This window comes from Chanos chanos, chromosome 3, assembly GCF_902362185.1.
Source record: "Chanos chanos chromosome 3, fChaCha1.1, whole genome shotgun sequence".
Taxonomy (NCBI): Eukaryota; Metazoa; Chordata; class Actinopteri; order Gonorynchiformes; family Chanidae; genus Chanos; species Chanos chanos.
The window spans coordinates 33,974,710-34,001,213 of NC_044497.1; the positions used below are offsets into that span (position 1 = coordinate 33,974,710).

The following is a 26,504-nucleotide window of genomic DNA, read 5'->3' on the forward strand; positions in this document are numbered from 1 at the left end:
AAGACAGATTTTACTTCATCACCTAAAGTCAACATAAACACCAAGAAAACATACGAATCGTAAGGACAAAGAAAAATCTCATCGGAGGTAAGAGAGAGAGAAACGAACATAAAAGGGCCTAACTGGGACTCGAGCACTTGTTGCAGCTGTCTCATATTTTTTAGGATCACTGACATCGTATGTTACATGCTGAATGTGTAGTGCAATTATAATCGAGCTTCATGACTTGCTTACGTTCAGCCTCAACACTTCTACACGGCTTCCCCGTTTCCTTCAACACGCCACAATCAACGTGCATGTGGCAAAAAATTCATTTTATGATGTCTTATCTATATTCTTTATCTAATTTTGAATTAAGTGTTCTCCTCTATGTAGTTCAGCTACGATGCCCTTTCCGAAGCTTTTGGTACTTGTAGTCTCTCACTCTGCTCCCACTGCTGCCACGTCTTGAAAATAACAAGTAAAGAAACTACAATTCCCATAGAGAGACATATCCTCCTATCTTCCACCTCTTGCGCCCCCTCCCACTTTTTGTTGGTCCGCGAGGAAGTCGCAAGATGGCCGACGTCGCTTGAAAGTATGTTCCGCTCCTCATCATGAAGTCGTGAGTGAGATTGAGAGCGAGGGCGCTACAGTCGGGGTTTTGTTTTTGTTTTATTTTAGTTGTTTTACTTTATTTTTTCCTCAGTCACCCATTTCATCTCGCCTGACCCCAGTTTTCTCTTTGTTAGTTGACGCGTCAGCCACGCCGGCTAACCTGCTAAGTTAGCTATCTAAGGTAGTTAGCTGGTTGCAGGGCTCGAACTGATAGCTAGTTAACGGTAGTTTTAAACAAACTGCCATTGATCTCGAATCGGTTCTCTGTTGCAGTTTGAATAAAATCTTTCTTAAAAAATATCAGCGACCCTTTTATGTTGGGCAGCACATGCGGGACTTATACGTAGCTTTTTAAATTTGTGGCTAGCTAGCTTGCTTGCAGGCGGCATGTAGGATTATACTTTGTTATAAGCGTTGTTGAAATCATTCTTCTGGATTTCGCGCCGTCAACTCTCGTCTTTATTCTGTACGTCAGGGTGATGCTTTGCCAAAAGTCAACACTGTATTTAATCCAGCTTGTTGGTGTTTAGTTTAGAGAGCGTTGCTGGCATACTACCAAAACACATAGTCAAGAATGGACACACACTGCACTCACAGAATCGAATTTACAACATAGTCACATCCCTTCTAAAGAAGTTAGCTGGCGGGTCTCGAAGATCAATAACGCATCTGTTAGTCAACTAATCAATTACCTGACAAAACACGCTTTTGAATCAACTGTTAATAAGTTAGGCTATACAACTAGTTGGGTTGGTTAGTAGTTTAAAGGGAGTAGGTAGACATCACCAACCGAACAACACGTCAACAAGTCAGATACAAACTTAAACAGCATTTTATCTTAAACTGTATAATGGGAGTTCAGGGGTTTCAGGAATATTTAGAGAAGCGATGTCCTGGTGCTGCGGTTCCAGTAGACCTTCTCAAACTCGCCCGGACAGCCGGCCGACAAGCCCCACACCACCACCACCACCACCATCCCCACCACCCAAGTTCCTTGCCTCCACCTCCACCACCTGCCCGCATTCTTATCGATGCAGACTCTGGGCTTCAGCGGCTCTATGGGGGCTACCAGACCGACTGGGTATGTGGAGGCGAGTGGAACGCGATGCTCGGTTATCTCGCGGCTCTCTCGCAGGCCTGTTTGTACCAAGGAGGCCTGGAGCTCGTAGTTGTATTCAACGGCACACTCGGAAAGGATCGCTGGCCGGAGTGGGCGCGGCGGACGCAGGGGCAGCGCCAGACTGCACAGCTCATCGTCAACCACGTCGGCAGCAAGGCCACGCCGCCTCCTCGGGCCTGGTTCCTGCCCCCCGCTTGCCTTAGCCATTGTGTCCGCCTGGCCATGTTCCGTTTTCGTGTGCGGGTGAGTTAAATAAACATGACATCTGGCTCTGATCATTTTTGCAAGCCATTTTCAAAAAGAGAGGACTGATGTTAAGTATAAAGTTTCCTTTAACTAGTTATTCACCCATCATCACAGGTTGCAGATTTCATCAAAGATTGCCATATTTCTGACCTTTAATCACCCACCCAACAGGTGTGTTCCCACAGACTGCAATTAGGACATCTTAGAATTGAGCATTTATAGTAGAGATCTGTCTGGTTTCGGTATAGAACTGCAGAGCTCATATGCAAGCCAGATTAAGTACACTTCAATTACTGGGCAACTGTACTCTGTAATGAGTTGCAAAATTAGTTGGATGAGTTGGGCCAGCATTTAAACTTATCAGGTTAAGCAGCAGGCTCTTTTTTTTAATATAAAGGGACTCAAATATTCAAACAGTTCTCTTCTTGTCACTCTCTCTGTGTAGGTGGTACAGACATTGGAGGACCACCACCAGGAGGTGCTATCCCTATACAGAGATTATGGCTTTCAAGGCCTGATTGCACAGGACTCAGAGTTTGCTCTATGCAACGTCACAGCCTATTTCAGCTCTCATGCTCTCAAGCTCTCGTGGAATGGCAAGAACCTAACTACCCACCAGTACCTACTGTCTGAGGCTGCTCGCCAGTTGGGCCTCAAGACCCACCACCTGCCCATCTTTGCTGCCCTGCTTGGTATGAGACATCAGCCCAGATTCAAACAAACTACCTGTTATGATGCTGCAATTTTATTGTGATTCTTAGTTTGAACCACCCTCACCTAAGTGATTGTTGTTTCAAAACAAGCCAAAGAATAGACGCATTGGTGTTTTTTTGTTGTTTTGTTCATTTAGGCTATGTAGTGTTATGGTGTGGGAGAGGGACTTTGGTACCTTCTGTAGTGGAATGACAACGTTGCGAAGTTTTTATCATAACAATAGAACAGTGGCAGTTTGATTGCATTATATTAAGCCTTTAGGATTCAAGTCCCCAAAGCTGTTGTGGGCAGTTGTACCTGTTTGGAGGCTATCTTTCCTTGTCATACATGATGCATTTACAAAATCCATGATTTGGTCATAAAGCTTACAAGGGTTATCAGCGAGCACTCTGTACCAAACAGTGTCTTCTAGTACCTGTAAGAACAGCAAATGTCATAGCCCACTTGTAGAATCTCTCTGGGTCTGTGTAATGGCTATGAACTGCACTGTAGGTCAGTTTCAGTTCAAAACAACCCAAAGGACCCTATTTCTTGTCTTTTTCTTTTTTTCAACAAAACAGCACAGCGTTGGTTTACCTTGTTATTCACTCTGGATCCAGGGGTGGGGTAGGGGGGATAGTTTGTTAATTTGGTTGTTGGGATTTGCTTGGAACAGATGTCGTGGGAAATGCTGTACTTGAGGAAAGTGTTGAGTACATTTGTTTGGATGACTTGATTCTGCACTCACAGAAAACCTCTTCCACAGGGAACCACATTCTGCCAGATGAGGACTTGGCTGCCTTTCACTGGAGTCTCTTGGGCCCAGAACACCCTCTTGCCTCTCTCAAGGTGCTGTTGCATGTTGTCCCTGACAACTCTCATGTTTGAAACATATGTCAGCTGATCTAGCTGCCAATTCAGCATGGTAGGCTATGCCTGATACCACATGGCTTTTTTATGGCAGCACTCTAAAGCATTAAGAATGCAAACTGAAGTTGCACAGTGTAGGTTAGCCTAGATTTTACTGCAAATTAAAAAAAAAAACTTTAAGGTGTGTGTCATCTAGCAAAATAAGAACAATCCTGCAAGTAACTTTTTTTTTTATCTGCCTCTGCTAAATGTAGTGTCTGTTTGTAATTTTTGTTCTGTCAGGTAAGGGCTCACCAGTTGGTGCTCCCTCCATGTGAGGTGGTGATAAAAGCTGTCTCAGAGTACGTGGCATCCATTAAAGACCTTGGCAATCTGGATGCTGTGGCCAGAGATGTTTTCAAACAGTCTCAGGTAGTCAAAATAGATTTTCCTGTGTATTTTGTCTCTCTTGGTATTCACTGACTTTCTCACACATTCATGCACAAGATAATACATACAGGACTGTTATGGCGATCAGTAAAGAGAATGGGCACAGTAACGTGTCCACAGTAAAGGTTGCCAGTTCAAACCCTAAATAAGATGTTTCACTGCTGATGTACCGCAGAGCAAGGCACTGAATCTCAAGGTTTTTCCAGAGGCATGCGCCATAGAAAATGGTAGATGTAAGAGCATCATAGATTATGCAATATATATATATATATATACAAGTTACTGTCCACACTCACTGATTCTTAATTCTGACAGTGAGGCTTTGTAAGGTTCTGCTCATTAAACTTTTACATTTTGCTTGCTCACAGCAAAACTCAGATGAATCTGTTTACATTACAACATGTCCATGTTTTATTTCAGTCAAGGACTGAAGATAAAATTGAGAGATTCAAGAAGGCAGTGGAGTACTTCTCAGCAGCTAGCAAACCCAGACCTCTTTCTATGGGACCTTCTCCATACCTCTGTGAGTTCTCACCATTGCATGATTTATGCCACTGTCTTTAGACCTCTATTCATTTCCAAATGATAAACTTCCCAACACACGCACTCAAGATAGTAAGTGCTTTAGAGATGGTAGAAAGGCTGTTTCACATCTAGCTCTACAGGGTTAGATACTCCAGACATCTATACAGTTTCCTCATTTAGAGCGGCTTGAATATCTGTCTTAAAACTCTGGTCTTGGTTCTTGGGCTTTATATTTTAAGTGTTCTGACATATCTTGCCTGGAATGACTCCTTTATTTGATGGCAAGTCTCAGTGTTACACCTTTATCGTTTAGTGTTGTGCTCTGTTTGACAAAAGTGCACTCTCTCTGCAGCTGAACACTTTGTATGTAAATGATGAGCTTATAATGTGAGGTCATGAAAGCAGTTGCTGATTAGTTGTTCTGTCATGATTATTAATTCAGACTCTGTCTACATGCACAATACTCTGTTACATCCATTTTGTCTTCTGTCTCATCAACAGTTCCAGGCTTTGGCCCTGGTCAGTTTGGTGGCCCTCCAGGCCACATGGGGGCGATGCATTCTGGAAAATCTCAGGTATTCCTCATGGATATACCTGCGCATTCTGAATTGACATGGGTTTTCTTACTATAAGCATCTCATAGATGTATTTTATTTTTAAAATTTTGGACTTTTGTAGAGGAAAGGAAAGTTTATGGAAGTATTGTATGTTGGTCCTTTGACGCTTCACTTCTCCACCTCTTCTTGGGGTAGCTTAATTTTAAGAATTTACAATAACAATTGTGAGATTGCTTAATCTTGCTGCTGTTTGAGTTAGTGAGTGTGCACTTCTTTAAGGAGACATGGGGAGGAAAGTGAATTTGGCCTTTTGTTTTATCAAAAAGCTGTTGGTCAGTTTCTGTTCCATAATGCTGCATATTGACAAATATATGTTTGTTTCTCTGACTCTCCGGTTGTAGTTTGGTCCAAACCAGGTGTCAGGTGTAAAGGTGCCTTATCCCGGTGGGCCTTATGGACCAGGTTCTGCCTCTGGTCCCGCCCTTCTGTTCCCGAACCCACCTCCACCTCTGCAGGACTGCAATGATTCACTAGTTGGGAAAATGGGCTTTGCTGATTGGTCTGCTCCATATGATTCCTCGCATGGTGGCAGCAGACAGCCCAATCATCACACAGCTCCTCCATCAGGCACCTCCCCTTCCCCATCATCATCTTCGGATGGGGAGGAACAGAATGACACCAGCACTAAGTGAGTTTGTTTCTAATGCTTGTCTCAGCTGGAACAGTAAGCCATAAATGTAGGACCAGAGTGAACAGTTATTGCATCCAAGGTTTTTTTTTTTTGCATTCATTTTCTCCTGGTAGGAGAACAGCTGCGATAGACAAAGATTTAACTTTAACCTATCATTATTTTAAGCTGGCATTTGTTTGGTTGACCTTGAGCTTTTAAATATTCTTATCACTAATTGTAAGACATTATAGGCGGTGTCGGTTTAACCAAAAACATGCTTAGCTTATCAGGTGAGCAGCCATGTACGATTGAGTATGTTTCCTGGACTGCCCGTTTCAGCCATTTGACTGACAAATGTCCCAGGTGGGAGGATCCGTCTGGTCGTGGGGGCGGAGCATCAGGAGAGGGACACCATGGAAATGGCAGCGGGTCGTCTATCCCCTCTCTTCTTTCCATGGCAACGCGGAGTCACATGGACATCACAACCCCACCTCTGCCTCAGGTCAGCGCGGAGGTACTGAGAGTGGCTGAGCACAGACACAGGAGAGGATTAATGTACCCACAGATTTACCACATTCTCACCAAGGTACAAAGCCTGTGTGTGCACTTACACTTCATTCAACTGACATGTTCTCAGGAATGTCTGAGGGAGTTGCAAATTAATTCTCTTCAAAGGTCATTTATACCAGACCTGAGAATTGGATTTATTCTTTTAACTTGTGTTAACAAGTGTTTGATGATGTTTGCTAAGGTTTGGTTTAATAATCCGTTTAACTAATGCTGTCCCCATGTCAGCCATCCTCTTATTTGTTATTTTCCATGCATCATTTAATGTACTGATTTCTGCTCTCTTTGTTGCCTTTCTTCCTCCTGTCACTTTGCTCTCCTGTGCTCTTTTTTTCTCCCTTGTTCACCTCTTCTTCTTTCTGTTTGTCTTTCTTTTGATTTTCTCTCTACATTTTCATTTTCTCTACATCTCACTCTCCCCTCTTTTCACTTTGCCTCTGTCGACCCTCCATTCATCTCTCTCTCTCTCTCTCTCTTTCCATTCCTGTTGTCACCACCCCTTTCTTTTCCTCACATATTTCTTCCTTCACATGCCCTACTCGTCTCAGGGAGAGATGAAGATGCCAGTGTGTATAGAGGACGAGTGTAATCCGGACCTCCCCCCAGCGTCTCTGCTCTTCCGCTCTGCGCGGCAGTATGCATATGGAGTGCTGTTCAGTTTGGCAGAGACGCAGAGACGGCTGGAGAGGCTTGCCATGCGCAAACGCAGCCCACTTGAGGGTGAGTTCATTGGGAGAGAAAAAAAGAGAGAGAGAGAGCGCATGGGAAAGTCCCGAGTGCCCATTGAGTGACTGTGTTTACAATGCTAAAATGCAGCGGGAAGGATTTTTTTTGAAACATCGATTTGCTGTGTGTTCATACAAATCTCTTACATGAATCATTTTGTTTCTCCATTGAAATTGCATGTTTCACTGCTAACATTGAGTCTGTGATTCTTTTAGCTATTGTGTGATCATGGAAGAAATACCTGTTCTAGCCGTGATATTGTAAAAGGGACGATGTCTAATAATAGGGTCCACTGACAGGGTCAGTGAGGTAATTTAGGAGCCCTCTTTCTTAGCATCAATGCATGGCACCAGCACTGTGAGTAACAGCACAAGTTTTCCAAATCTTTTTGTCCTGTCACTCTGGGCCTCTAGTATTATAAGTTAGGTGTGTCAAAAAAACACTCCTGCTGTTGACCATTAGACATACTCAGAATACTCCTTCAGGAGTAAAGGAATATTTAGAGGGTTTTAATTTTTCTTTGCTTTGTGTTTGGTCTCATGTCCCCTCTCTCTCTGACTCCACAGTGCCCCCGGTGATTGTGAAGGAATGGTGTGCCAGTAAAGCTAAATCAGCCCTGACGCCAGAACTTGTTCCTGCGCTGTGTTTCCGAGAGTGGACCTGTCCGAACTTGCGGCGCCTTTGGCTTGGCCGCGCCTCAGAGGACCGCAGCCGCAGGACCCGGGCTTTCCTGGCGTGCATGCGCTCCGACTGCCCGGCCTTGTTAAACCCAGCCAACGTGCCATCCCACCTGCTTCTCATGTGCTGTGTGCTCAGGTAGACACTTTGAAAACAATCCCTAACACAAACCGCTGACTGTACTGGCTTTTACTTATGTATGGGATCTGTCAGACTGAATGTTTTTATTTTGCATGTGGTTGTTTTGGTGGTTATGAGGGTAACCTAGCAACCATCTGCTGAACGATTCTTGCTAAGGTTGTTGTGCCGTCTCCACCTCCATTTTAACTTTTTAGAGTGTGTTAACAAACTTAAAACTGAGCTGTGGTATGTGTGCTAGAGAGATCCAAATGTGTTGTGTGACTGTCGAGTACTTCAAAGTGAACCTTGAGGTGACTGAGTTACCTAGCAACAGCTTAGCAATGGTGCTTGAGGACCACTGCTTGCCCTTGGAGAAGAACCTGACAGAAAAGATTGTGATGTCGTGAAAGAAGCCGTAGGGCTTTCCCTTGACATCCTAGTGAGATCTAAGCTTCACCGAAATCAACCCAAACTCTGACAGCCAGAGCAGTGGCTCTTTCCTGAAGAATCTAGACTGTCACTGCTTTTGTAAGCAGCCTTGCTGCCAGTCATACAGTTGAGGCTAGCTTGTATGTGGCAAAGAAGGGAAAGCACTACTGCAGTACCAAAATAATATTACCATTCAACAGCACAAAATGTCACTGCTCTCAGTGAGATCCACAGTCAGCATCTGTCTCAGGCCAACGCTATCAATAAGCCAAACAAATGTGTTGTTTTGCAAATTTGTTGTATTCAGCTGCTTAAACAGGAGGCAGTGGATAAGAAAAATTGACATCAGGTTGATTCATTTTGGAATTGGCCTCATTAAGAACCAGTTGTCACTCTTACGTAAGGTCTGCGCTGTGACTGCCACCAGCAGCTTTTTTAGAAATTGTCAATTTTCCGTGGTTTTCCAGAGATGCGCAGTTTGTGTAACATGTCTCATTGCAGTAATACACTTGCTTTTGGCTTAAGAATGGCTACAGAAGCAACAGCAATGTCAAACATGACTGATGTGCCTTAAACAAAGCAAATGACCTTTGCAGTCAGGGCCGTTGGTTGTAGTACAAAGAAGAAAAGAAATGTTGTTGCAGTGGATGACTTGGTCTATGTCAATGCCAGTATAATGTGTTTCATGACTTAAAATAGGAGTAAAATGGGGCAGAAATGGATTAAAATAAGTCTGTTCCATAAAAGGTAAAGGTATGTTAAACAGTGCAGCGTGTATCTGTGTGTGTTTCTAACTGTACAGGTATATGATGCAGTGGCCAGGTGGTCGTATTCTTCAGCGCCATGAACTGGACGCTTTCCTGGCCCAAGCCGTTTCCAACCAACTGTACGAGCCCGACCAGCTCCAGGAACTCAAGGTAAAAAAAAAAAAAAAAAGACAGACATTCATATGCTTTTCTTACTGGGAGTTTTTCCAATACAGTAAAGGATAGTGTTGCTGGCACTGGATCTGGGGTCAGCTCGGTGATGTAGAGACTGCTACAGCATCATCATGTTAATCCTTGTGTTTCTCTCCTCTGTCTCTGGGATCAGAGAGTTGTTCTGGACATGTCTACTAGTGCTCTGTGGCACCATGCCAACAAAGAGGTTTTCCCTTGACTTGTGTAGCTCAAAGAGACCTGAGCTGAGTTTTTCTCCTTGTACTTGACTCTTTTTTTTTAAGAACATTGGGAGCAGCAGAAATCTACTAGGAGTCCCATCATTTCATTTCTGAATTGTGTGTGCCACTAAGTCTGATTCTTGTCCAAGTAATTTGTTTATAGGCCATAGACCCGGATTACTCAGTGTGCCCATGTTACCATTGCCCTTTTGATAATTTCCCCCAAAACAGTTAAATCATTAATGTGATTTTTTTTTTCTGTATTTTAAATCCACTAGTGTTTACCGGTGGTCTCTGTTTACATTTTGAATCAAAACATAAGTGTTAATGTGTTGATATACGGCTGATAGCGTTACATCCTGTTTTAAAGATCAGTAGTGAAAGATGCCACTTTGTTCCTCCTCCTTTTGAGAGTGAATGAGTTGAACACTGTCAACATGATTATACTTCAATCAGAAAACCCTCCTCTGGCAAGTAATGCTTTTTTTTTTTTTTTTTTACTCATTTGACGGTTAAAAATTGTTTATTTGAAAATTCGCTGAAGTTGCAGCTATTACTGTTTATAGCATGGGAAATCAAAGCAATTTACAGTGCATTTAAGGTCATTAAAGCAGTTAAGCGTTGTTTCGAAAAATACTAAAAAGGTAGGTGGTATAATTAGAGGTGAACCTCCCTCTTAATGTGGCCCAGGGGATTTTTGCATCACTCTTCAAATGTCAAGTCTTCAGTCTTTGTTGCCAGTACTGTTGAAAACATGGGGAGCAGCAGCTATATTATATGCCAGCACTTTGACTATGCTTCTGTTTTGCACCACTGTCATGAGCCGACAAATTTGCACCTGGCAGAGCGCCAGAACTACAGTGTTGCCGACTTCCGTCGTGGGCTGGCAAACCTGACTAAACCGACATAGCAACATGTGTAGTTGTTTTTAACTTGCATCCATGGGTCATTTCAGGTCAGTATAAAATGAAGTCAATAATATTTTCTCTCTTCAGGTGGAGAAGGTGGACAGTCGTGGGGTGCAGCTGGCTGCTCTCTTTATGAGTGGAGTGGACACAGCTCTGTTCGTTAATGATGTTTGTGGGCAGCCCCTGCCCTGGGACCACTGCTGCCCCTGGGGCTTTTTCGACGGCAAACTCTTCCAGAGCAAACTGGCCCGTGCCACCAGAGACAGAGCAGCCCTGCTGGACATGTGCGAGGGGCAGGTGAGAGACAGAGGGGAGAGGGGTGGAAGGACAGGAAGATAGTTAGTATTTGTGTGCTTTTGCTTTGAGATTAATTGTTTTAATTACTGCGGTTATTTCATTACAATAAATAAAAAAAACTGTTAGGTATAATGACATTTGAGGAAAAGTAGAGGAGAAAAGTAAAGGGAAAGGAGTTAGTGATACTTGTAACTGGTTGTCCAACACTGTGTGTTTGGCAGTCAGAGTGTTGCTTGTTCTACTTATGCCTTAGGTTGTAACTGCTGTGTTATAGGAATATTGCAGGTATATCTTTGTGAACCAATACTTAGGTCCCGCAACTTAGCATGTGTATATATGTCTGTTTCCTCTCTCTACTGAACATAGGAAGAACTGGTGTCTCGGGTTGAGAAAATGCGTCAGGCCATCCTAGAGGGCATCAACTTATCTCGTCCCCCTCCTCCACCACCCCCACTACCGCCTCCTGCCTTTTTGCCCCCAGCCATGGTGCCCCCTTTCTACCCCATGCCCCCACTGTACCCTCCACGCCCACTGGGCTCCATGCCTCCGCCTCATCACCCTCACCATCAACATCAGCATCGACCACGAGCTTTCCCAGGTCAGCAGCCAGACTTTTAAAAAACCCTGAAAAATGTATGAATTTGTTCTTAAGGTGCTTCTGATATGGGGCTAATGTTTCTAAATTTACTGAAACTACTGAAATGACAGAATAATTAGAGATAAAATTAATAATTGGCTCACAGCAATGATTGTGGCATTCAGAGAAGTAATGTTTCATACTGTGTGTCCTACATGCTCAGTAAACATGTTAGTAATAGTAGTTTGCCTACTCAGCCTGCATGTTCATCTGCAGACAGTGCCCAGGCATTGTCTCTCTCACCCTGGTGGTGTTCAGCTGACATCCCCCTCTCTGTTTCCTCAGGTATTCAGTCCATACCTCCACAGGGGGGGAAGTTGGAAATTGCCGGTATGGTGGTGGGTCAGTGGGCTGGGAACAGGCCAAATCGCGGCAGAGGGGGATTCAACATGCAGGTGGTGTCAGTAGGTGGAGGAAAAGGGTGAGGCTTTTTCTTTTTGTAACAGTGAAGTAAGAATGACTGACTAAATGTGTTTGTTTACTTGTGTTTAATTTCTGACCGTTTATGGTAAGTTTGCTTTTGTGGGAGGCATTTAACTTATGCATTCAGTTGAATTTTTTTAAATGAATATATTGCTCTCTGTTTTTATGTTTACCTGCTCGCAGAAGGGGTAAGGAAGTGATAACAAAAGGAAAGGCAGGCAAGAAAGTGACCACCAACAAAACACAGGTAATCACTACAGAGTTGCAGTGCTTTGCATTGTTAAATACAAAGTTTTGCTCGTAGGTTATTAGATGACAGTTTGTCAAGTAATAATGATCAGATTTCCTTGTTTCTTTCTTTTCTTTCTTTCTCTCTTTTCTTTCCCTCACACCCTCAGACTCTGTCCTCATCACCACCCTCTGAGAGTCCCCCAAAACTGAATGAGGATGCCAAGGAGACTGGGCGTCCCTCTGGAACCAATGAGGGACCTGGGGGTGTGTCCCAACAGCTCAATGGAAGCTCTTCAGGAAGCGCCACCAGTCAGCCTCTTGATCTGCCACCACTGGCCCAGCCAATCCCGTGTGCCTTAGCCAGCAGAGACAACCAATCAGGAGATAGGGTGGAGGTAGAGGCCCCTTGTTGCCTTGACGACTGCCCATCAGATGGTGCACTACAGAAAGAGGAGTGATTATATCCCCTAATGTAATGAGAATGAGTGAGTGAGAGAGAGAGAGAGAGAGAGAGAGAGAGAGAAGGAATGATCAACGTTAGACTGCCTTTTCCTCAAAAAAAGATATTTTAGGGCACAGTAGCCACTTTTTATGTTGTAAGCGGTTTAATTTGTGAAACTACACATGCTGGGAACTACCATTGGACAGAGTGGGTAGGAACGTGGTCTATATGCCATCTGAGGTATAGGTTTTGATACAGCAGAGTAATGTTTAATCAAATTTGATTTGAAATCAGAAATATGGATTTCAGTAACATTTGGTTACACAGTGCTCTCTCTCTCCATCTTTCAGTTATGGACCATATCCTTCCCACAGTCCCATTATTGTTGTATTGTGACAAGCTCTCATTTTTTTTCTTTTTTTTTCATCATTGTTTTCTCCCAGGACACCCATAGATTGCATACAACAGTAAATGCCCAAAGTGAATTTGAATATTAACCCACTCTGGAAAAGATGACAATATGAAGTTACCACATTTGAAGTGCTTTAGTGTTAAACGGTACAGCAGTGGCCGTGACAAATCACGCTACTGATTAAACACAGCTCAATGGGAGGGTATTTTTCTAACATTTTGCTGACCTACTCTAGTGGAAAAACCCCTTCTGAAGGAGTTGTTTAAGATTGTGGCTTGTTTTAATTTATATGCCACTTAGTGTGAACATACATGCCAAGGGATTCTTTAATAATAATTGCGTTAGTTTGAGATTTGGGCCATCGCGTGAACACATTGCCACAGGCTCAGTCACAGAGACCAAGGCCTAGTCTGTGTTGTCCCTTGAAGGCTTGTCATGAGTGATTCTATCTGAAGACTTGGTTGCTTGGATACTGACAGGATGCTGCTAGTGATTTCAAACAAGCAGCAGACCAGATGTTTGTCAACGTATTGCTCATGAAAAAGAGGGACCAGAAAGTTGGCACAGTCTGCTGCTTTACAGGCAGTATCACATAGTATAGAGAAACGTGACGTTTGGAAAGGTGGCGAGCAGTTGAGTGAGGGATGTGTAAGTAATGAGGCGGAATGATGGGAGAAAAGAACTGAATGGGTTACAGTGACCATTTCCTATGCCAGCCTTGCACATTTCTGGATTGTGATGCGTTTGCTCTCAAGCAGGAGCTCTGCGATGAGCGGTTTTGGGAATCCCTTGGCATCTGCTGCTGAGGAACCAACATGTAGCACCAGTACAGCCCTGAAAGATGTATTTTTTCTTAATATATATATATATATGAAAGGTCAAAAATATTTGAAAGTATGTTTTTAAGCACCTTAAAGCCCCAAAAGGTAGTTTATGCAATCTCTAAAGAAAAAAATCCAAATTGACAAATATTGCCCCTGTAATTTGATTGTATGTCACCTTGCACTTCTTATTTATTATTATGATTAGGACTTCATAGAGTAATTTGTCCGGTTTTCCCCACCATTTGTTATTACTGGTAAAAAAAAAAGTTGGTCTGAGGTACCAGCAGCCCTTATCTTTGTGGACAGTGTGACTGTCTTGAAATGCTTTTACATTGCGTGTTGTGAATCGGAAGTAGCCCAGTCGAATGTGAACAGAGTGTGGCTTGCGTTGCACTTTGTTTTAAAAACACACACTGGATCGTCCTCGAACCAGGATAAAAAAAAAAGGCGAGGCCTGTGCAAAAGTCACGAGAAAAGAGAAAGAAACGTCGGAGAGCATACCATAAAACCGTTGGTCATTCAAGCTTTTGTATATAAACCTAAATGTACATGATCTCAGTACGCAGTAATGTAGTGGAGTGATTCTGTTGATGGTAGAGAATGCATGTGACCCAACCCAACTGAAAAGCCCCTCTCTGGAAAAAAAACAAAACAAAAAAACTCATCCCTCATTTCTTTTCTTGGATTTCTTACGCTTATCTGATGTCTCAATGTGCACAAAAACTCGAAGGCTTGTTCCTGTCTGCTTTTTACCTATGCCTTGTGCCTAAAATGCCAGTAGAATGTTATTTTTTGTGTTTACCCACCATAGTTAAACCATTTTTATTGTTTTGGTAGTAAGAGATATTTCAGACGTTTTCCAGGGATAAATTATGACCTTTTGTCATCATCTGGTCAGTGAAGTTAGATAAAAGTCCTGTATTTGTGGCCTCTGTGGACCTCAGCTCATGTGAAGTCAGTCTTGTCCTGTTTTTGTGACAGGAGCTCACAAAGCATTTAATGTTACTGAACATGTTTCAGTAGAGGTCAACAGCAAAGCCAAACCTAGAACCAAGCGATAAATCCATATAATTTCAGCCCACTTTTTGAGAAAAGGATGAATAATGTTTTCCTTTAAAAAACTTGTTTAGTACTAATTTTGGATGAAATGAAAGAACTTGAAGTCTGTCAAGGAAAAAAATCACATGCTAAAATGCAGAAATGTGGTCAGTTGCAGCAGCTGCCTTAGCAGAATAAGACTGACCTTACAGAGAGAGATTTGTAAGCAGTTTTGGCAGTTAGATGCATGTGTCCACACAAAAGAATATGATTTTAAGCCCAGTTAATAGAAATGAAAAAGAATCTTTGCACAAACTATGGGATAGGAAATAAAATATCTCCTTGAAAGGCAAGTCAGTAAGATGCACCTTATTTTGTTACATTACTAAATTATGACACTCTTTCTTGTGCCACAAAATATATATTGAAAGATCTGTAAATCAGATGATGAGAAATCCTTAATATTTCAATTTTCATGTATTTCAGAATATTTCTCCTACTGACAGAACCCCTTGTGTTTACTCTGACAGGACCATTTTAAATCCCTCTTTAAAAAAAACCCAACAAAAACAAATAAAAAAAATACAAAGAAAAAGATTCATCAGCAAGCTTTGACCAAGGGTGATTGGTAATCACAATAGAGCTTGAGAGTGAAGTTAAAACTTACAGTGTTTTCTTAGAGTAAAAGTTTGTTTGTGAAAGTACTGAACATACTTCACAAGAATATATTAAAAAATCAAGACTAATCTAGACTGTAGCATGACAGGCTGTGTACTTCAACTAACACAATATGCTAAATGCATATGCTAAACAGCTTTGAAGTCTGAACTTTACGTTATACATTATTTGTCACGATGATAAAAATGTACAGATGTGCATGAGTAAGAGAGAGGGTGTTATAATCACCCCCCCCAGGCACGTGCCAGCACCTGCACTGGTTCTCTTTCTCGCACACACGCACACACTCTGACATACACTTACACACTCTCACACACTCTTACACTCAAGCTCACACACATCCATGAATTTTCAGTTGCTTCCCTCGTGAACTCTCAGTCTCGTTACCATTCATAATGAAGTGACAGTGCTGTGGAACTAAATTTGACCTTATTGTTGCTAAGGAACAGCTGTTTGATTTTGAAGGTAGCATAAGTTAATTCTGAATTGGTACAGTGGCTAAACTAGTTCAGACAAGCTCCACAAAAACACACTTACAAACTCTCTTTAGCGTTCTGTTTTTAGAGAGAGAGTTTTAAATGTCGTACACACTCATATACACCAGTGAATTATTGTCCGAAATGATGTCATTTTCTATCTTAGTTCATTACTTTGATGTTTAATTAGTGATATTCAATGTTTGGCAGCCAGTTTACCCTTAACTATGCCCCATCTATCATTGTTTTTCCATTGGTTTATCTCTTGCCTCCCAACATATCTTTTCATCCACTCTTTACCACACTTTGTAGAGGGTTAAGACAAAATGAAACATACAGATGTCTGCATCTTAACAAGATTGCTAATTGTGTCACAGTTAGTAATGTCAGTTCCTTTTTTGGCTTTGTAGCCCCTGTCATGTTTAGCATGGAACCCTCTTTTACTATAGATGTGTCTATCTGTCAACACGATCAAAACCCAATAAGAACACACATACAGAATCGCATGGTCTCTCATATGTTTGCTCATTATACTGATTACAACACTTTGCTCTCCCATTGTTATTACATTAGTCACGTATATTCTCACAACACCTGAAAAACACTCACACACGCACTCTTACCTGTAAGGGTAATTTGCCATAGTTGCTACACCCATTAAGCAGCACCTTCTTAGTTACTGTTCTTCAGTTTTTAGTCCATAAATAGCGTCCAATAGACCCTGTTCTTTCCTATCTTTTAAATGATTTATTCTGATCTCCCCGTTTCCTTCATCAATGCCATAGCTCCACCCCATCCTACTAACAGTAAGGGTAATATTAATCGTAATACTCAGTCTTTATGTAATCTTAGCTACAAGTTGGAAAGAAGTGTTCAAAGTAAACAACAAAAGAATCTAATGTAACCGTATTTGGTTTTGTTCAGTTGTGAAATTGTTTTTTTTTTTCTTTCTACTTTTAATGCTATAAGAACAGCTACTCCTTTGAACGTTGCTGCAGTTAGTATTATGATGCGCTTAGCAGAATTAGGGTTTTTTTATTTTCAACTGTAATGATTGCAATTTTCCTTACCTCTACTGTACACAATATTGTTTCCGACCACTTCACCATTATGATGTAATAATTGCCCAACAGGAATAATTCTGGTTTTGTTTCTTTAAGACATCTATCAATTACCAGTTTTGAGCTTGCTCGTTCAAAAGTTGATTTCTTCAAAATGATCAATGCATCCTTGCACAAAGCAAAAAAGAAAAAAAAATATCTGAATGACTAAGAACCAAAGTACATGTATTTCCTATCTGTTTCTGTTGACCCTAGATTAGTTTCTGTACTTGATTTTATATATATGGCACCCATATATATCTATATATATAGAATATATATTTGTATGTTTTCAGTGATCATGAAATGAAAAAGATTAAATGGGTCCATAATCAGAAACTGAATGAAGGAAATGTGATGTTTACATCTTTTTGGTGAAAAGTGGCCAAGTCCTGTATTGTCCAGTTTCATTGCTAAAACTAGATTTTTTTTTCTCTCCCTCAAGTAGAGCCTTGGGCAGAGGTCTTGCTGAATATAAATCCAAAAACCCCTCCCTGACTCCCGCATATGTATAATGTCCCCTTTGAAAATGTAGCTACATCTGTATTCACAGATAGAGTGAAGTGTGACTCCACTTACTATAAACATGCTCACACATGGTAATTGTTAAAAGGAGTTGTTGCCCGTGTATTCCTGTAGATCTGTGTCTGAAGCTATGATTTGATTTTTTTTTTCTTCCTTTTTGGCTTCAGTTTTCCCCTGTATTCTTGCTCTAAAACCCTTCACCACACAGGAGCAGATCTCTGCTCTCGACCTGCATTGTAACCCTGTTTGTGAGAACAGCAATGTGTTGTGTAGAATGGTCCACCATTATCCTGATTTGGCAGGATGAGTTTTCTCTTCGGTATGTCTTTATGGCTTTATAGCATGTCACCCCCCCCCCCCCCCCCCCCCCAATATCTTTAGGGCATATTTACAGCAGGACATGTTAGTAGGCAACACATTCTGTCTGTTCCTAGAAGAGTGATTCATTCGTTAAGACAAAAAGCCTTGATACATGTATCAGAATCTTCTGAGGAACTTGTGTAGTGAAGGGTATTTCATTATTATTATTATTATTATTATTATTATTGCTGTTATGGTTATGATCGTCATTAACAGTTTCTCATTTTTAGTATAAAGAAAGCACCAGATTGTTTTGGAAAGAAACCTCTTTTTTATTTGTCTTGCTGTTGCGGTCTGATTTCACAGTGGACTGGGAGAAAAGCCAGATGGCTGAAAGAGAGAGTCTAAGTTGGCAGTCATGTTTGTACGGTTGGGAAATGACTTACAGTGCTGAAATAAAATTTATTCTTTTAGTAATTTCTTGTTTCTCTCCTTCATGAAAATTGTGGGCTTTCCTGTTGGGAGGGTGGGTGTGTCTTTTCTTCATATGAAAGTAGCCTTTTCTCGTAACCGAGGATTCCCGACATGTGTACTTCCATGAAACGACATGGCATCTGCAAAATCAGGTAAAAGCTGCTCTCAACTAATGTCCATGAGGTGCTCCTGAGAACTTGCATGTTTTGCCGTAGACCTGATAAAAGAATTAACGGACGACACAAAGTCCCTGTAATAAACGTGACTTTCATTCCACGATTTCCCCTTCAAGAAATATCTCGCATGTATTTCTGATTTATTTCTGAAAAAATGTCACTTCATACGATTCGTCTCAGATGAGCAATCCACTCCCAATGAAATACTTTCAGAGCACCGCAGTATCGCGACAGTTGTGCACGATGTATCTTACGAAGTGGTTGTAAGATGGCGAAAACAAGTAGGTCCTGGTTCGGGTGAGGAAATCCCATTTTTATTACGAAATTTGTATGTCAGCAAGTAGCAGGGCTTAGTCTTATTGGTCTCGGGTTTGGGGACATTCTTGGTGCATAAATTTAGGGATTATATTTTATTGAACGTTCCGCACACATTGATGACTATAGCTAGCAGGCTAGCTAACAAGCTCCGCTAGTTGCCTGGTCTGGAAACCGCCATTTTTAATATTTAATCCCGGGATAAACTTGTAAAGTGGCATTAGTAGTCTTATTTTGCGTCAGTCTGATAGTAATGCAGTCAAAGAGCCCATATGATTTGACCATTGCCGATGCTGTATGGATATAAGTTGACTGGTAATACTGTGGTCCCATTAGTCAGCTTGCAGAAAGTCCATCCCTGTCTATAGGGTGTGAATCGATTCTTGGCAGGCTAACTGGCTAATCGATTAAAAAATTAAGTTCTGGGCGGAACTGTAATATCCTTTATAACATTTTATGCAAGAAACTGGATTTGATAATTGGACGAGAGGTAAACAATCAGCCAAACATCTTGTTCAAGACGTCTGACCGATAGAACTAACCCTGGCATGTTGTTCCAACAGATTTAGCATGCTAACAGCTAATGTTGGAATACCAAAGTTGTAACTGTTTTTAGACGAGGTCGTTTTAAAATTAATCGACCTTAAATTTTATTGTCATTATCCGCTGTCATTTATTTCACTACTACAATGACTCCTAAACCAGACGCTTTTAAATTTCATGATGGCAGTTCAGAAATCTATCTGCCAGCTCTGCCTACCTAGCCAATAACCATGGCAACAGCATGCCACGAAATAATTTATTCCCTTCAAATTCCCGTCGTTGAAGTTAGCTCGTCAGACTTCAAATGCTTGGCGCTGTGTTGGTAAAACAAGCTGTAATTCAGTTATGAACTGCATCACACGTTAAAGAAAACTGCTTAGCACCTGTATTCATGGCATCTCTAGTTAATTTACATATCCCCTCTACTCATATTTTTGGTGCTCGCTGATCTGCCACTGTAATGATATGAATATCTGATTTCTTCATTTAGTCCATCCGATTTCTTCATTTAATCAGTTCTCTGTTGTCAAGCTTATTACCAAATGCCAAAATGCTGTACCAAATGCTGTGAGTTTTCTGAACTGGAGTTCAATGAACTTTTCTCATACTCTTTTTTTATTTTATTGCAGTAGCTTTAGTAGGCCCACTGTTTGTATATACACGCCAAAGAAAAGTTTATGATTTTTGCTTAAGTGTACATATATTCTTCTTGGTGTTAAATTCAGTGTGGTTATTATTTAGGATACACTATGATACAGCAAAGAGTATGTATATTGTACAAAGCCTGCCAATTCTCCAGGGCTTGCAGGTTTGACTGTTTCTATGGTGATGGATATGCTTTGCTCAGAAACAACCTCTGCTCCCTCCCCCTTTAATATTGACGGCTTCCCAAGACAAGTGTAAGCACTGTGACAAAATGTCCTTAAAGCTAAACCGAGGACTGTTTACAATCAGTATGTTTAAATTGTATACCTAGTCCATTCATACTTTGAGGCCACAGAGAAGCACCTTTGGTATGTAAGTCTTTGTTATTACTCTGTACAAACACTCTCTCACTCACTCACTCATTTTCAAAGCTGCTTATCCTAATTAGGGATAATTAGGGTCGCGGGGGGGGGGTGCTGGAGCCTGTCCCAGTGTTCATTGGGTGAAAGGCGGGTAAACATCCTGGACAGGTCACTAGTCCATCGCAGGGCAGATCTGTACAAACACCCCCAATTCAACTAATTCAGAGACCTTATAAGTCTCAGGTTTGCTGGCCCAGCAGATGTGGCTAGGGTTTAAGTCAGAATAAGATATCGGACAGAAAAATCTACTACTGTGTTTGTATAAAAAATGATTTTATGTTTGAGTGGTACGAAGAGGACAAGTTTATATCATATGGCGCGCAGGCATACACATGCATGTGTGTGTTCTACCAAGATCTACATGATACATGTTTCACTAACTCTGTTTTCTCTCTCTCTTTAGGGTCCAGGACCAGTGATCTGTCTCTTTCTATCTCGTAGGACATGGGATAACATGCTGCAGTTCTTGGGGCTTTGGGATGAGGTAGTAGTTTGTATAGTTTAGGATCACACCAGATCTGGGAGATAACTATACAGTCTACTGTCTTTCCCACGGCTGCTGCCTAACTCAGGAGAGCATCCATGGCGATGCTGTATGAGAACAAGATATCTTGAACTCTGTTGTATTTTCATCTGATACCTCTTCTTTCAGTTCCCAGAGCTTCCCCTACTGATGATGATCTATGTATATAAATATGTGTGGTATTACCATGGCTTTGTTGTGCTGAGGTAGTAAGTTGTGTTGTTTTGGGGATTTGGTAAGGTTCACCCCATTTCTGGAGATAACTATGCATCTTACTGCCTTCCACATCAAAGCTTTTTCACTTCAGAAAATTCATCATGCAGTCAGTAGTTACTGTCAAGCATATTTGATGTACATGACTCACTTGGTTTGCTCTCAGAAGTGGAACTATCTGATTGAATAGATTATACAACACAGTATTATTTTGTTTATGGTGTATTTTATCGCAACTATTGGGATGTCTTTTTTTTCTTTTTTTAAATGTGTGGACTTAAATAAAACTTAAAGTATGGAGACACTTGTGTTTTACAGATTTTAAAGCTGCAGGTTGTCAGGAAGGAAAAACAGTTGTTGCAAATATTCAGACTGCTGCTGTAGTTGTAATTATTAATTTTGATTAAAAGAGATTGTAAATCTGCTGCATGTTGTGTTCTGCTGATATTTATAAAACACAAAAGTACCAAGAATCCTATTCCAAAATTATTTTAGTGCAGTGGCACACTATCTGTCGTAGAGCAACATTGTGGCATTCAACACCAAAATAATAACGGAAAAAGGAAAATGTTCACTTTCCCGCATTCTTAATCGACGCCGGGAGAGCTCATTCTCTTTTGTTTTAGTTCTTACAGTTAAATCGTGCAACTCTTGTTAAGGAGCTGGTGAACGGCACAGCAGTAAATGGCGATGTATGTGATTTCGAACGTATTCTAAGAAGTTCTATTTGCGGACGTATAAATGACAAGAGCTAATTAATCGCAGGATTTGTACATTAGTGATGCTAAAATTGCGCTTGTTATTAATATGCGGTAAATTAATGCAATCACAGAGGGTTGTCATACAACCCCTACATTTTAGACTTAAACATTTTGTTGTTGTTCTGTTTTGGACATCTATTTCGACATTTAGCTGCACTCACAGCAAAACGCCATTCAGATATTATAGAGAGCCCATGTAAAATAAAGGTAGACTAAAAGTATAGATGTGCATGCACGTCATTAACGTTGTGCTTTCATCTCTCAAGAACAGTGGGTTAGTACGCTATTTGCGCTGTAACCTTCAGCTAAATGTGAAGCGTTTGCCTGATGTGACCTGTCGGTCAATGGGCTGCAATTTTCAATTCGACACTTAGTGTGTCAATCATTCGTGGGGCAGCCAGTAGTTTAAAGGGAGGTTCAAAAATACGTATTTCTCATTGGCCTCAAGGTGTCGCACACGGTCTTCCCCTAAAGCTCATTGTGACGTAATACGGGTACCCAAGTCGAGGCAACGTGCCTGCGAATATGGCGAATATCAGAAGTGTCAAGGTGAGAAATTGGGCATTAAAATGACAAATGCCCTCTAGAATCTTCGTAGCCATGCTTACGAGAGTTCAAAGAGATCGCTAATGCATGAAAAGCTCTTTCATTCGTATAGTTAAACTTGAAGTAGACGCCTTTCCGTCATTCAAAGTTTTAGCATGCTGTTAGCCTTAAGTTAGAACTCTGCTATCTAACTTTAATGTAAGGCGTAACGGATAAGGAAAGGAATGAATGATCTCACCGTATACGTTCACCTGCCTTTGATTTGTTTTCTGCACCACAAAGTAATGACCAGTTGTTTTCCTGTACTTGTCTGAGATGTGTCGCATTGTATAATGAACAGGTCATATCACACAAACTCCAAACAAAAGCTGGGAAACTTGACCTCCAGAACAATCAGCTATTAGTACCAGTAACTGAACGAACACTGGCAATGTCATCGCTTAAAAGATTCGATGTCTTCATTTCTGAAGACTTCATATCATTTCGCCACTATAAACCTACTGAAAAATCGCCCCCCATTTGCCTGTCCTTGCCTCTACGTTACAGGGTATGGTGGGATTGGTCACCGGGGGTGCCTCGGGATTGGGGAGAGCAACAGTGGAACGCTTGATCGGTCAGGGAGCGAGTGCGGTGATCCTGGATCTGCCCAGTTCTGACGGACATAACTTGGCCACTAGCCTTGGTGACCGTTGTGCGTTTGCACCAGCTGATGTGAGTGACGTTGAGGAACACGGCTAAGTATCTCGGTACCTGTTTAGTAAAACAGTTGTATATACCCTTGTTTATCGTCAGTTTGAGTGACTTTACTGAGACAAAAAGAAACAACTGGACCTAAAACTATCACTCTATGATCCACATGTCAAACAGGTTAACTGGCACAATGCAATGACTTTAATACTTCTTTTATAACTGCATAATTTCAAGCTGTGCACATTTTATATGTAGACTATTGGTCATGTATGCTTTTTGCCCCTGTTTTTTAAAACACTTTGGAGCTCAACATATGTTACTCAGCTGAATCACATGTATTTGTGCAGAAGGAAGAGGAAATGTCAGCCTGTGCTCCTCTTAGACTGGGCTGTTTTTGTTGCAGGTGACATCAGAATCTGATGTGCGTTCGGCAGTTGACCTTGCGCGTGAAAAGTTTGGCAGGCTTGATTTAGCGGTGAACTGTGCTGGCATCGCTGTGGCTGTCAAAACATACAACTTCAAAAAGGACCTGCCCCACAGTCTGGAGGACTTTGTCCGTGTCATCAATGTGAGTCTATCTGTGATGACACAAAAGAGATGCTGATATATTTAAGCATAAATATCAATACTAATTAAACATTAATACTTAGGTCATGAGTGGGAAAATAAATCTATATCATGTCTTCTCTTAAAGGAGACACCATCTTCCAAAACATATCTCTTGCTCTACCCTTAAACAGAGCGTTCTCGAGACCAGTTCTACGTGAAAGAAGCAAATATGTAAAGAGTTGTTCTTTTTTGTGGTTTTTTGAGAAATAGAGAAACAGACAACCAACTTCTATCATGGACATTGTAAAAACACCCTTTATGAACATGGGTCTTTGCACATTATTGGTAGTAATATACAAGTTCATTTACATTCATCTTAATACATTTCAGTATGTTTCATCCTTCACCCTACAAAGGAAGCTTCATCATGAACAAACCTTTTCTTTAGATCTTCAGTTTACTACACCACCTGGTAGCATATGTGTTTTGTATGGCACAGCGTGTGTATGAGCATGAGTACATATGTTAAAGTATGTGTTTACAACATTATTCAAACTGCAAACCTATAAAAAAAATTCTGGGCTTCTCAAGGAAGTAACCACTGATCCTTTGCACTCTATGTTGTCTTTGTTCAGGTAAACATAGCAGGCACTTTTAATGTCATCAGACTGGCTGTGGGAGAGATGGGCAAGAATGAACCGGATGCTGATGGACACAGGGGTTGCATTATCAACACAGCTAGTGTTGCAGCTTTTGATGGACAGGTATGTACTGGTACCTGTTCCACACATGTTGTCTTCTGTTGTGAATACCACTGTCTTTTTTTAAAATAATGTTGTCTTTTTTAAAATAGTTGTTTGTTTGCTGTTATTGGACCAATTGGACAAAGTGGACTAGGATGTTTTAACCTGGTCCTGGAGTTAGCCATTCAGTTTCCTTCATGTAGTTGTACTGCTTGGAATAATATGAGTATATGTGGTCTTTGAGGACCAAGATGTGCCACTCTGAAACTGGTCACTTTTGGGTCACATGTCTACACAGATGTATTGGACGTTGTGTTGACCAAAGCAGCCCTGTCAGTATCAGTAAGAATTGATGCATGGGACATCTGAGGCTGCCACTCATTCCCTATGATGCAAAATTGTCTCATAATACTTAGTAACGTGTTACGGTCCTTTACTGGAGCTATTACATAGTGTCCTACGAACCTGTGCGTTGGCATATGTGTGTAATGGATTTTATGTCTTTGCTGTCCTATGTTTTGTGCAGGTCGGTCAGGCGGCATACTCAGCCTCTAAAGGAGGGATTGTGGGGATGACGCTTCCCATCGCCCGGGATCTCGCTCCAATGGGAATCCGCGTGGTCACCATCGCCCCTGGTCCGTGAAAAAGATTTTTAAAGTTGTACAGAGAGCTGTGCACCAACACACATGCAATGTTGATAAACCAGATGACAGATAAAAGTAACAATCATAATAGAACACGCCCATTAAAAAGATGCGTCAAAGTTAAGCTCATCATTCTGAATCCACTTTGGTTGTATCATACCACGTCTCATATTGTGTCAGATATTCCTCATGGTTGTATGCTTTACCGTGAATGATTTGATACTGATTTTTTTCCTCTTTCACTTTTTCTCACCCCGTCGCTCTCTTTCTCTCTCCTGTCTTCACTGTTTTTCTGTAGGTTTGTTTTCCACACCTCTGCTCGCAGGATTGCCCGAAAAGGTACGGAACTTTCTGGCGAGGCAGGTGCCCTTCCCTTCACGCCTGGGAGACCCCGCAGAGTTTGCACACCTTGTCACTGCACTGGCAGAAAACCCCATGATCAATGGGGAGGTCATCCGTTTGGATGGAGCCATCCGTATGCAGCCCTGAGGGACAGAGGGAGAGGGAAGAGGAGGGTACAGAAAAAGGGTGTAATTTCTTTGTAGTGTTTTCAGTTGCAGAGTTGCAGTCAGTCTGACCAGCCACGTAAACCCAGACGTTTGTACGTATGCCATTCCGCTCAGTGACCTACCATCCATGTTTTTGCACCTGATTTGACTAGTAATCCAGTATCTTATTAGTTAATTCAGGTGACTTTGGGGTGAGATGGATTAAATACATGGAATGCCAGGGGTTGGCTGAGGACCAGGCAGAGACTTTGTTGTCTGTCACATTATGATCATACCTCACGCATCTCAGTAGACCCTGGTGAAGTTTCCTGGATTGAGCTCATTCTCTTCGCTGGATAACTTCAATATTATGACAAAAGCTTCAGTTGACCAATAATCAGAATCTTTAATCTGCTTGAAGAATGTTGATTCACTTATTTTACAAATGTTGCTTCATGAATTGGCATCCTAATCAGGAAAGAGAGTTCAGCCAGTTTCTTGTAGTTTAATTTTGTGTGTGTGTGTTTTTTTTTTTTAATAAAGAGAAAAATACATTGAATTATTCTGTAGATTATGTGAATATTACTGGGATGCTGTAGAACTCCAAGTGCATTTATAAGGTTACTATGACATTAAGGGTCCTTGCTCTTAATTTTTCTCTTTTTTTTTTCTTTTTTTTCTTTCTCATACTAAAATAACTAAAATGGAATGTGCAGATTTGATCCAATACACTGTAAAAATGCGTGCAAATGTAGCCCTCTGATGAGTTGGCTGTGGTGATTTAAATTGAAATAAATCTTAAAAACCAAAGTAAACTCTCACTCACTCGCTCATTCTCTAAGCCGCTTATCCTAATTAGGGTTGCAGGGGGTGCTGGAGCCTATCCCAACAGTCATTGGGCGAAAGGCGGAGAGACACCCTGGACAGGTCACCAGTCCATCGCAGGGCAGACACAGACAAACATGTTCACACACTCATTCACACCTAAGGGCAATTAAGTATCTCCAGTCCATCTGACCTGCATGTCTTTGGATTGTGGGGGGAAAGTGGAGCTCCTGGAGGAAACCCACGCAGACACGGAGAAAACATGCAAAC

At 41.4% G+C, this 26,504-nt stretch overlaps 2 protein-coding genes across 3 annotated transcripts; both read left to right on the top strand.

The window, feature by feature from the left end:
* The first annotated feature begins 567 nt into the window (after positions 1-567).
* fam120c (family with sequence similarity 120 member C) lies at positions 568-17,893 on the top strand. 2 transcript variants are annotated; one of them, XM_030770284.1, is made up of 16 exons: positions 568-1,960; positions 2,409-2,655; positions 3,423-3,505; positions 3,809-3,937; positions 4,376-4,478; positions 4,982-5,055; positions 5,439-5,725; positions 6,047-6,293; positions 6,823-6,994; positions 7,567-7,816; positions 9,030-9,144; positions 10,382-10,591; positions 10,958-11,189; positions 11,514-11,649; positions 11,835-11,898; positions 12,050-17,893. In XM_030770284.1, the coding sequence occupies exons 1-16, from the start codon at positions 1,448-1,450 to the stop codon at positions 12,338-12,340; spliced, it is 3,153 nt and encodes a 1,050-aa protein (XP_030626144.1). In that variant the 5' UTR covers positions 568-1,447; the 3' UTR covers positions 12,341-17,893. The 2 variants fall into 2 exon arrangements, with proteins under 2 accessions (XP_030626144.1, XP_030626145.1); XM_030770285.1 differs by having other exon boundaries at positions 6,071-6,293.
* Positions 17,894-22,209: 4,316 nt separating this feature from the next.
* On the top strand, positions 22,210-26,219 carry hsd17b10 (hydroxysteroid (17-beta) dehydrogenase 10). The gene is made up of 6 exons (XM_030769585.1): positions 22,210-22,298; positions 22,842-23,006; positions 23,389-23,553; positions 24,170-24,298; positions 24,804-24,912; positions 25,220-26,219. Exons 1-6 carry the CDS (start codon positions 22,275-22,277, stop codon positions 25,408-25,410), a joined length of 783 nt encoding a protein of 260 aa, XP_030625445.1. The 5' UTR covers positions 22,210-22,274; the 3' UTR covers positions 25,411-26,219.
* The last annotated feature ends 285 nt before the right edge of the window (positions 26,220-26,504 follow it).